The sequence below is a fragment of the Budorcas taxicolor genome, chromosome 19 (genome assembly GCF_023091745.1).
Source record: "Budorcas taxicolor isolate Tak-1 chromosome 19, Takin1.1, whole genome shotgun sequence".
Lineage (NCBI taxonomy): Eukaryota > Metazoa > Chordata > Mammalia > Artiodactyla > Bovidae > Budorcas > Budorcas taxicolor.
Window position 1 is genome coordinate 39,403,543 of NC_068928.1, and position 11,739 is coordinate 39,415,281.

The window sequence follows — 11,739 nt, forward strand, 5'->3', positions numbered from 1 at the left end:
GGTGGGGAGGGTGTCCAAACAGAGTTCAGCAGAGACAGCAACAGGAAATCCCAGGGATTCAGGAGTCCTATTGCCCTAGCGCTAATAGCTATACCCCAAGCCTTTCCAAAAGGCCAGGGGTGGCTTGCGTGAGGTCTGTGTTCCTGGGTAGAGAGGGAAGAGGAGGAAGAAATGTGGAGCTGAGACTGGAGAGTGGCGAAAATCAGATCTAATGCCCTGTGACCTGGAATTGTTTCCCCCTTCATCCCTTATTTGGGGACAGATATCCAAAGCCTGGACCCCAACCACCATGATCTGTGAAGCTAAAAGGAGTAGAGGATTCTGGCAAGAGGCCTTAGTGCCAACTTGGTTCAGGCTCTTTCTGGTGGTGTGGCTCTGGGCACATCAGTACACCTCTCCTGTAAAATGGGTTTGCTGGTACTGTGGTGTCTTTGTCACCTGGGATTTTTGGGAGGAAGAGGAAGTTAAGTGATGGGTTTCTGAGATGTTTGGAGATGCTGTAAGATGCTGTGCAGGGCAGGGGTGGGGTAGGGAAGGGAGAGTGTCAATTTTGACAGGAGGACCTGTTACCACCTTACTTGACCCCTTCCCAGGCTCCACAAAAAAGAGAAATGAGAAGTAGAATGGAGATTTGCCCAGGTTCGATGGCTCTAAAAATAAGCCAAGCTGGGAGTTTTCTGGCAGTCCAGTGGTTAGGAGTCCATGCTTTCACTGCTGAGTGAAAGTGAAGTCACTCAGTCGTGTCTGACTCTTTGTGACCCCATGGACCATAACTTACCAGGCTCCCCTGTCCATGGGATCTTCCAGGCAAGAGTACTGGAGTGGGTTGCCGTTTCCTTCTCCAGGGGATCTTCCCAACCCAGCGATCAAACCGGGGTCTCCCACATTGCAAGCAGACGCTTTACCATCTGAGCCACCAGGGAAGCCCAGGTTTAATCCCTGACTGGGGAGCTAAGAGCCTGAAAACTGGCCCTTCTAAAAGTAAGCCAACCTGCTGTGTTCTGCTGGAGGGGAGTCTGTGGAATACACTGACTCCTCCTTCTCACCCTGGGTTTTGCAACAGGGGTGGGTCAGCCCTAAGATCCAACCCTAAGCAGGGCTCCCATCTTTCCCTTGGACACAAGAGAGCCTGGTATGAGAGGGAAGGCCTGGGTTTTGTAGAAAGACCTGGGTTTTCAATTTCTCTATTGTGAGAAAGTGGCATAAATTTTGATTCCCTTCCTCTTTTTTTTTTTTTTTTGAGGGGGTGAGGATGGCCACACCACACTGCTTGTGGGATCCTAGTTCCCTGACCAAGGATCAAACCTGGGCCCTCAGGCAGTGAAAGCACAGAGTCAAATCCTCTGGACCATCAGGGAATTTCTTTCCCTTCCTCTTTTGGACCTCATCAGCACTATTTAGCTGGCTTCCCAGCTAGCCCTAGTGGTAAAGCACCCACCTACTAATGTAGGAGACATAACAGAAGAAAGTTAGATATCCTGGTCAGGAAGATCTCCTGAAGGAGGAAATGACAACCCACTTCTGTATTCTTGCCTGGAGAATACCATGGACAGAGAAACCTGGAAGACTACAGCCCAAATGGTCACAAAGAGTAGGACACGACTGAAGCGACTTAGCATGCATGCTCTATGTAGCAGCCAGGAAAGTTCAGATGATAGATATGGGGTTACCAGCTGGAGCAAAGTTAAGGAGTTAGAACCAGAACTCAGCTTTTTGTTTCTTGTACCCGGGAATGTTCTCCTTGGGTTCTTAACCAAGCCCTTCGGTTCTCCGAGGCAAGAAGAAGGAACTATGAGAGGTCCTGTCGTTTGATTTTTTAAAAAGACTTTCCAACTATTCTTTCATTCCTTGCTATTTCTCAAGTGCTTACTTATGTGCCAAGCTATATGAGCCACAGCCAAGACCGGTTCCTGCCATCATGGAGCTTGCCTTAACGCCTTCTTTTGCAAATTAGATACAACTATACAGGCACACTATACAGAGGAGGAAATGGAGGCACTAAGTAATTAAGGACCACAGTGGCTCAAAAACTAATGTCCTGCACTCCAGGGCTCCCCAGTTACTGGGAGAGTGAATAAAAGGTTGCTTTTGTCTGGTATCTGAGCTCATTCTCTCTTGCTTCATTCCCTCCCCACCCCACCCCCCGCCCCTCTACCCCCATTAATAAAACATCCTTCCACAGAACCCACTACACCTGGGAGGAATAGGCCACTCTAGCAAAGCCCCTTTATCCCGCCTGCGCAATCCAGCTGACTTCCGGCTTCCACTACGCACGTCATCGGTTACCCTCGCTGCGCATGCCTAATAGGAAGTCGGACTATACCACTTTGGCATACCGAAGGGGGATATTTTCCATGTTTTAAAGTTTAAAACCGACTCCTGATGTTGGACTTCTATTACTCTGGGTCTTTTCAGAATATATAAGTAAGTATAAGGTGGCGGAATATGAAAGGGCCGAACGGGAATACGGGCGAAAGCGGAACGGGTGATGGACTCTCCCCTTCACAGATAATGGGAGGAGCCTAGCGAGGGCAAGTTCTTTCCCTTCGCCGCTGCGGCCGCGGCCATGAGGTAAGCGCTTTCGGGTGCTGGATTCTGGTTGATTTTTGCTTTGCGGGGCTCGGTACCGCGGCCCATACGGGAAAAGACAGGGCAGAGGCTTCCCTGAAGCGGCTGGTCCTGGAGCTTGGGGTAACTGGAGCACACTAGCGCCCGGCCTCGAGGGGAGGTGGGTAGGGGGACGTCCCGGGAACTCTAGGCCGGGGGAGGGCTGGCTACGCGCCCTGCACGTGTCTGAGGCGACCCACTCGGGCAGAGGAAAGGCGGCGGCGGGGACTGGGCCGTGGCTCCCTTAACTCGCTGGGGCAATCTGTGACTCCGAGCCCATCTCTGCTTCCATGTGAAGTAGGACAGGCCGCAAATAGGCCCCAAGCCTCTGCCTGCCAAAAGTGAGGCGATCCTAGCATTTTGATGTCTTCTGCCCCTTAGAACCATCATTAAGAAAACTTTTAAAGCTAGTTTATTGCTGAGATAAAAAACGAGCTGAGGAAACAGTCCACTGGCCACAGATTCTTAACGTTAAACTATTTTTCGTGCTGGGTACCAGAAAAGGCGTCAGCCCACTCTACATTCCAGTTTTATTCGTTAATCTTATTTTCTAGAGGGGAAAAGAGACCCACAGACGTTGTCTACGTGGGGTGAGCAGGTTTTGTTGGGGATGCGCCCAGCTATGGTTTCCAGGACCTGAGAGTGTTTTCTGTTCGTCACAGTATGCTCAGGCTTCAGAAGAGGCTTGCCTCCAGTGTCCTTCGCTGTGGCAAGAAGAAGGTCTGGTTGGACCCCAATGAGACCAATGAAATCGCCAATGCCAACTCCCGTGAGTTCTTGGGGTCTGCGTTCCTTCTTTACCCTCCCCATTTCTCATCCTTTGTGCAATGAAAGGTGACAACTATGTTGACTGTTAACATAGGCTAGCTTACAGTCCGGGGTTGTGGGGGGAGTCTCATAAAATGGAGGAGTCATGAAAATATGGATTGCCAGAGGTTCTCTTCCTGACCTTTGCCAGAATGACAGGATGGAAATTGATGGCAACCACTCTGTGTTAACATTAATAAATATCACTAGAGTGGATGTTCTGTTTTATAGCTATGTGAGAAATTTTTGGAGAGATAGTACAGGGACTCAGCCGGAGGGGCAGGGGTGGCTGTGGTGTAGAGATGGCCAAGGAAATGAAGTGATGAATTGGGAAGTTCAAATCAGAATATACAGTGGGCAAGTAGGAATTTATAGCCAAGGAGCATGGTGAAGGGGGTCAGTGGATGAAAAATTACTAAGAGGATGACAAACTATAATGGAAAAGAATATGAAAACGTGTGTGTGTATATATATGTACAACAGTCACTGTGCTGTATGGCAGAAATTAACATTGTAAGTCAACTACAATAAATATTTTTTTAAATAAAGAAAAATCTTAAGAGGAAACAGGTTAGGGGGTTTCTGGCTGAACTGACCTAACAGGATTCTTTAAGGAAGTGTACAGATTGGCCTGTGAGAAGCTTCAGGAGCTGATGAAAGTTTAGCAGGAATCTTTGTCAGTATCAGGGAAATTCTTTTTCTGTTTGGGTTTGTGGTATTGTAATATGTGCTCAGAAAATCCTTATTTTAGACTGGTAGCTAATAGGTGAAACAGAATCTGATGGACTAGGTCATATCTGTATACTATTTTGATCACATATCCCCAAATACGTATATTTTGAGTGCTATTAGCATCTAAAAGGATAGAAGTTTTTTTTGTTTTGTTTTTTTTAGGAAAGAAATAGAAGGTCCCCCTGTTTGCACCATTTTTGAAAACCAGGGATGTGAGCCATGCCTCTGTCATGTCCTGTTTGGACTCTTGAGTTATGCCTGGTGGGATTAGGGCCCACCTGACTGACCAGGTATATTGTGATTTCCCAGGCCAGCAGATCCGGAAGCTGATCAAAGATGGGCTGATCATCCGGAAGCCTGTGACTGTCCATTCCCGGGCTCGATGCCGGAAAAACACCTTGGCTCGCCGGAAGGGCAGGCATATGGGTATAGGTAAGTACGTTCTGTTTATTCCAAGACTTCGGGAAAGATAGGTGATTAAATCTAGACTGGGATAGATTAAGAATCTTTCCCCATTCTGACTTATTTTGAACCCTTTTCTTAGTCCATGATGCTTAGTGTGTTTTCCTGTCTGCAAATCAGAATGTTGCCACTGGTGTGGGAATTGATGGTATTGGTAGAAAGAGGTCTTATTTATTGAGCACCTATACCTTGCCAAGGATTCTACTGGATACTTGGGAAATGTCATCGTATAAATCCTGACATCACTTTGTAAAGTCAGCATGATCTGGGGAGATGAAGGTCACACCGCCTTTTAAGATCTTCCAGCTTACCTGGTGCAGGCTGCCTCAGTGCATGCCTTGGAGTATTCACATTCTGCCTGAAGTGAATGAAAGATAATTGCCTTGTTTCTGCTTTTTTGAAAATTGAGTAAATGAAAGAAGTTTAATACTTGAGATCATCTGTAAAATGGAAATAATGCTACTTAAGATGAGGTACAACTTTTGGTACATGACTCAGTGTTGCAGAAGTTAGTTGCTCTTGTTGTGACTAATCAGCTGGCTCTAGTAACCCAGATGTACTATGGTGATCCTGACTCTTCTTCCTCCTAGGTAAGCGAAAGGGTACTGCCAATGCTCGAATGCCCGAGAAGGTAACGTGGATGAGGAGGATGAGAATTCTGCGCCGGCTGCTCAGACGATACCGTGAATCTAAGAAGATTGACCGCCACATGTAAGTACCTTCTCTTGGGCTCACCAAGATCCATTGCTGCTTTGATGACTTGTTCTTTACACAGATGCAAGCTCTGTTTCATTGGCCTTGGGCGGAGAGCCATGTGTCTTACACTTTTCTTAGGAACGTTCTTCCATTTGATCTTCCCTGCATACACCATCAGGGTAGCCCAAGATCTGCCAAGTGAGCTCTCTGTCTCCTAATTGTGCAGAAAGTCTTGGATGAGGGAAAGAATCCTCTGCACCAAGAGGGGAGAGGACAGGAACTCTACATGCTTAGGGGCCTTGTGTAGAAGAGCAGATCACAGGCCCACCTCTGTTGATGCCATTGCTGACCAGAACCTCTTAATAACCCTTGTACCCTACAGGTATCACAGCCTGTACCTGAAGGTGAAGGGTAACGTGTTCAAAAACAAGCGGATTCTCATGGAACATATCCACAAGCTGAAGGCAGACAAGGCTCGCAAGAAGCTTCTGGCGTAAGTTGTGAGGCATTTAAAATATGCTAATGTCTAGTTTTAACTTCCATGCAGTCTGTCCAGCTGTTGTGTTAGAGATACATACTGCTGTGTCTTGTACACACCCACGCACCACCCACCATCAGTGTTGGGATAGTGTGGGGCTGTTGGTTAGTTGACTCAGCTTTTGGTGTCCCCAGCAGCTCACCTATCTTCTCTTTTCCAGGGACCAGGCTGAGGCCCGCAGGTCTAAGACCAAGGAAGCGCGCAAGCGCCGTGAAGAGCGGCTCCAGGCCAAGAAGGAGGAAATCATCAAGACTCTGTCCAAGGAGGAAGAGACCAAGAAATAAAGTTCTCCCCCTCTTCTCTGTACATAGTGGCCTCGGCAATTGCATAGATCACTCATTCAATAAAAGACAAGCCTTTATCTGCCTAACTCTCTGCTTCCAAAGTCTTCAGTGGGGTTTTCACTGTTTACAGGACCAGAACTGAGGACTGGGATACAGACCCTTCCCTGGGTTCCTGGTGTGTTGCTTCCTTGACTCCTAGCCTCTGGTCAGGCTCATGCCCCCTCCATCCATGGCACGTGGGGCGTACTTTGAAGGGAGGGGAGGAATGACTTCTACCCAGGGTTCGGATATTGTGCCTCAAAACTGCCCTTTGGAGCAGAGTATGAGTGGCCTCAGATGTTGGTTTTTGGTTGGTATTCAGTTGTGAGTTGTCACATTAATTAAAAGCGACAGAAAATAGTATGCTTGTGCTCCTCAACTGCACTGAGGTTCAAAGTTGCAGTCTGCTGCCTTGGAACCCCAGGACAGTGGGGACTGAACCACCACTGGTCCAGAAGGTATGATCTGAACCTGAACCGCTGGCTGCTGCCTGAGCTCTTCAGACAGCCTTATTGAGATAGAACTGAAGCCATCATCTTGAGCATCCCTATTTTAAATTTCTAAACCTTTTTTTCTTTCCTGTCCTTAGCAGTACTGTTTCCTGTTTTTGTTTTTTGCTTTATAATCATCAAAGTGAAAGTTGCTCAGTCGTGTCCAACTCTTTGCAACTCCATGGACTATACAGTCCGTGGAATTCTTCAGGCCAGAATACTGGAGTGGGTAGCCTGTCCCTGCTCCAGGGGATTCTTCACAACCCAGGGATGGAACCCAGGTCTCCTGCATTGCAGGTGGATTCTTTACCAGCTGAGCCACGAGGGAAGCCCATCAAAAGGTCCAAAAAAGACTCTTGGCAAGAGTTGGAACAAAGGCACATAACACACACTTGTCAAAGCTATTCTGGGTTAACTTTATACTCTGCAAATGAGAAGTAGGTTTTATTTTCCCTGTTATATGGTAGTAATAACCAATAAATTTTTCAATAAAGTATGTGCTCTGAGCCAAATACTGAGGCATTTACATTGACTTGCATTGATTGTCTAACATAAAATAGTATATTTGCTTCTCCATTTTCAGAAGAGGTTAAGCCACGTGTTGGGAGTCACCTGTTCAACCTGAATTAGTGTTGCATTATTAGGGGTGGGGAGAATGAATTTGAGATGAATAACCTGGCTTGGTTCCCAGGCCTCAAGCTTTGGAAGACTGGGCAAGAGATGTCTTTGATGGTCAAAAGGATCCAGTCACAGTGGAGGATACCTGGAAGAGCTGACTTGAATATCTTGAGTGGGTAACAGTTTGAGGGACTGGTGTCCAGGTGGAAGGAATCAGTCAACCAATTAAATACAGAAGTGTCAGCCTCGGTGAGAAGTGGGAAGGAAAGGGGAACAGCTATGACTGGTGCCCCTCCTGCTTACTTCCCTGCCTTCCACCTGTCTTCAGGAGGAATTCTTTTGGAATAATGAGAAGGCCAGGAAGGGGTCTTCAGGGTGTGTAATAATCTGCATTTGGTATGGGAAAGGCAGGGCTAAAGTGATCTTGAGGGCAGCAGACCTGTCCCCATCTCTGCCTGTAGTCTCCTTGTCCAGTCTGGACAGGTAGGGAGATGGGTAACCCAAGGCAGGGAGGCGCAGATACAATAGTCCAGACAACCTCGACCACCACCCATGTGCATCAGAACCTGGGCTGAGAGAACACTGATTTGGGGTTGCCACCATACCAGCCTGTGCATAGTGTGTCCATAGGACCTGCTGTAAGCCTGTCATTCCAAATGGGGAAGCTGTGGCCTGGAGGAAGGGCTATCCCCAAGCTGCCTGGAGCATGAGACGCCTTACCATGCCTGGACCAGAAGAGGAAGGACATGAAGGCCACCCACCTCCGCCTTCTCCAGGCAAGAAAGAGATGACAGAAAGGACATTTAGAACCTTCACTGGGGCTCCTGAGTCGCCCTCACAGAAAAGGGTTGCCATCATGGACCAGGAGATGGTGCTATTCCCTCACAGGTCACCGAAACGAAGTTAAGTGGTAGTCCTACAGTCGTGTCTGACTCTTTGCAACCCCATGGACTGTAGCCCGCCAGGCTCCTGTCCATGGGATTCTCCAGGCAAGAATACGGGAGTGGCTTGCAATTTCCTTCTCCAGAGTCTTCCCAACCTAGGGAATGAACCCAGGTCTTCCGCACTGCAGGCAGATTCTTTACTATCTGAGCCACAAGGCAAGCCAGACCACAGGTCACTGAAGATATAGGAAACTGCCTTACTTTGGTGAGGGGCTGAAGGGAGGGGGAGGGACGAATTAGGTTGTAGGAGCCTATCTCTTGGGAAGGCTTGCATTTAATCACTTCTTTCTGAAGTTCACTCCAGGGCTAAGGTTACCTCTTTCCACCACCGGCCTCTAACCCCTTTCCAGGCAGTGCCTGGGAGGGCCCCCTCAGCAGACAGATCCCCTAAAGTAATCACTGGATCTCTTCCAGTCCTGGAGCCTTGAGAAGTTCTAATGAAATGACATGTCCATTCAGGACTTTCGTCATGGTCCAGTGGTTAAGAATCTACCTGCCAATGCAAGGGACACAGGTTCGATCCCTGGTTCTGGAAGATTCTTCATGCTGCGGAGCAAAGAAGTCCATGAGCCACAATTACTGAGCCCACACGCCACAACTACTGAAGCCTTCGCACGCTAGGGACTGTGCTCCGCAGCAAGAGAAGCCACTGCAATGAAACCCACGCACCACAACCAGAGAAAACCCGCGTGCAGCAACAAATACCCAACACAGCCAAGAGAAAAAGACATGTCCATTCTCTCAAGAGCTTGCAACTGGTCCCATCATATAATTTTGCATACCCTTTAAAGGGGTTCATGGCCCCAAGTAAAGACTCCCTAAGCAAGTCCATTTCTGGAGAAGGAAACTGAAGCCTGGAAGGGCCCCCAGAATCCAAGCTTGGCTTGAACACCAGCACCCACCTTTGATTCCTTCAGATGTGCATGGGTGAGAGGGAGGGTGACTCAGAGTGGGCTGCACCTGACAGGTACAAGCACAGCTGCTGTGCCTGGAGAAAGGCTAAGGTCCCTGGTGCTCGCTCTGAGGTGAAAAGATGAACCACCTGGGCTGGCTCCCCAAAGCACAGGGAGAGATGAGGCTGGAGGTATGCGCTGTCTTCCTCGCACTCTTGAGCAGGTGCCCCCAACATCCTAAGCACTGGGGAGGGGGTGTTAAGGAGGTGGGGGAGGGGGGAAGGCTGAAGGCGCCAGAGACAGTAGGGCTAGTAAGATGGGGGGGCCTTACTCTGTCTGCATCTCCCTGCCTCCATCTCTGGTTTCCATCTTTCTGCCCTTTTAGGCCTCATGTTTCTGGCCCCCAGACTTCCCCCCTTTTTGCATCTCTCCTAAACCTAGATAACCTTAATCCCTCAGGTTGCCCAGGAAAAGCTCAGGCTGAGATCGGGGGACAGAGGGCACAGACAACAGCCAAATGGTGGGTGGGCACCACCAGGAGGTTGCTGAACATCCTCCACCCCAGGCCAATGGTGTTGCTACTCCTGCCACCCCCAGAGTGGCCACCGAGGAGCACCGCGGCTACAGCGGGGGCACCAGCTGTTCCCAGCCCCCAGGCTGTGAGCCTGCTGTAGGGTGGTTCAGCCACCCGAGAAAGCTGCTGTGTTCAGCAGTGCGGCAAATGAGCTGGCGGGAGGCGGGGGTCCAGGCCAGCTGCCGGCTGGTACGGACATAAGCGAGTGTTCAGAAGGTTTGGCTGAAAGTCTCTGACTGTCTCCAGGGGGTGAAGTCTTGAGCCCTGGAGCCCCTCCAGCATCTCCAGGGGTCTCTGTTTCCATCATACTGGTTTAAGGCCCTGAAGAACCCAGGGTCAAGTTGGGGAAGAGTTGAACTGGGAAGCAAGAGATAGAATTTCTGAAACCAGCTCAACCATTAATTTGCTGGGTGACCTTGGGCAAGTAATGAGTCTGCTCTGGGCCTCAGCTGCTCCGTGTAAAAAAGGGACAAGTTTGGGCTGGATAATCTGTTTGACCATGGGCAAGCCACCTAATATCTCTAGAAGTCAGTTCCATCATCTGTGAAAAGGGGACACCACCACTTTCCTCACTGGGTCCTTAAGAGGTAAAGTAAGTCCTGGCACAGTTTCCCAGACACAGTAGGTGTCTATTTGTGTGAGTTCCCCTCTTTATAAGCCTTTCCACTGGGTCTGTGACCCTTTTATCCAATCCCACCATCAAGGGTCCTAGGAAGGGGAGTCACCTTCCTCCTGCTCCTCTGCTGCCTCCCCACCCCCATCATTCCTGGATGAAAGGGACCAAAGCAAGCATGGTTGGGCACCCAGGGACTGGTCTCACCTGGCCCATCTTGATTTGGAGGTGGGGGTCTGGAGGGCAGAACCGGGTGGGGGGCCTGTTAACCGGATGGGTGCCTATCCGGAGGAACAGGCCCCCCACCCGTTCTGCATTCTGGCGGCACGCGGTTGCCCTGGCACCTCCGCAGCCCGCCTCTCCCTCCCTCCGCGCGCCCCTCTGTCTATAAATAGCCCAGGACTTGCTCGCCTGGGCGATGACGCGGCCCGGCGTGCCGGAGGGGAAAGGCAGCTCTGCCGAGCAGGTGGGCGGCGGGCACCGCGGCGGGAGGGGCGCCACTGGGGCCCCCTTGTGCCAGGCTCCCAATGATGGGCGTGATTGAGTCATCTCAGGGCCGCACGGTCCGCCAACGTATCTGCCTCGGGCTTAGGGGGCTGCGGGGGCGAGGCTGATCTCGGGTGGATATTGAGGCCGCCAGACCCTGGGTTCGGCTGGTCTCCGGAGGCACCTCTGGGTGGGCAGAAACGCGGAGGTGCATGCCCGCCCGCTGCGCGACGCAGGTCCACATCGATCTAGAAAATGACCGCAGCCCCACTCTCTCTCCCTCCAGCGTCCCCCAAACCTCCTCCTCCATTTCCTCAGATCTGGAGTGAGGAGGCGTGGGGACCCTCACTGTCAGGGCCAGCCCAGCCCCTGTATCCCTCCTTTCAGAGATGAACGCATTCTCCACCTTCAGACTCTCTCCTATTTTGGTCCACACCCACCACACCCCCAGGCCCCGCCCACCCCTTCCCTTCCTCTGACCCAAGCTGATAGATACACAGAACAGCTAGGTTGGGACAAGAAACATTTAATTAGGAGTCTGGGGGCTCAGCAATGCCCCAGCAGACTCCTCATGCAGCCTCATGTACAGTGGGCATTGGGCCCGCCCCTGGGATATTGCTGGGGGGGGCCTCATGGCAGCAAACAGGGCAGTGTGGCTTGAGTTCCTTCCCCTCTGCGAGGGAGAGGTGGGGCAGGGGCCAGTGGGTAGGAGCGTGTGCCCCTCCCACCACATGGGAGGGTGTGACTGTGCCCAGGATGGGGGTGGCATTGGCTGGCACTATCAAGGGCACAAGAGGAGGCTCAGAGCTTGGGGAGGAAAGGGAGGTTGGCACCAGAGAAAAGCAGCCTGCAAGGGAGGGGTCCTCTTTGCGTGTCCCCACACACCCCCTCCCCCAGCATGCCTACCCCCTTCCCTTTCTGGTGGTCAAACAGAATTCACTGTCAGTCTCCCACT

The 11,739-nt window shown here is 50.6% G+C and overlaps 1 protein-coding gene across 2 annotated transcripts; it reads left to right on the forward strand.

Annotated features, from left to right (window-relative positions):
- The first annotated feature begins 2,525 nt into the window (after window positions 1-2,525).
- Window positions 2,526-6,212, forward strand: RPL19 (ribosomal protein L19). 2 transcript variants are annotated; one of them, XM_052658384.1, is made up of 6 exons: window positions 2,526-2,571; window positions 3,270-3,376; window positions 4,456-4,578; window positions 5,199-5,319; window positions 5,687-5,797; window positions 6,003-6,212. In XM_052658384.1, exons 1-6 carry the CDS (start codon window positions 2,567-2,569, stop codon window positions 6,124-6,126), a joined length of 591 nt encoding a protein of 196 aa, XP_052514344.1. In that variant the 5' UTR covers window positions 2,526-2,566; the 3' UTR covers window positions 6,127-6,212. The 2 variants fall into 2 exon arrangements, with proteins under 2 accessions (XP_052514344.1, XP_052514345.1); XM_052658385.1 differs by lacking the exon at window positions 2,526-2,571 and adding an exon at window positions 2,668-2,691.
- Window positions 6,213-11,739: the final 5,527 nt, after the last annotated feature.

Bases quoted from the DNA above. Each gene is read 5' to 3' on its own strand.
- RPL19 (XM_052658384.1), top strand. The intron at 3,377-4,455 runs GTGAGTTCTTGG...GTGATTTCCCAG, and splicing joins AATCGCCAATGCCAACTCCC to GCCAGCAGATCCGGAAGCTG. The intron at 5,798-6,002 runs GTAAGTTGTGAG...TCTCTTTTCCAG, and splicing joins GCTCGCAAGAAGCTTCTGGC to GGACCAGGCTGAGGCCCGCA.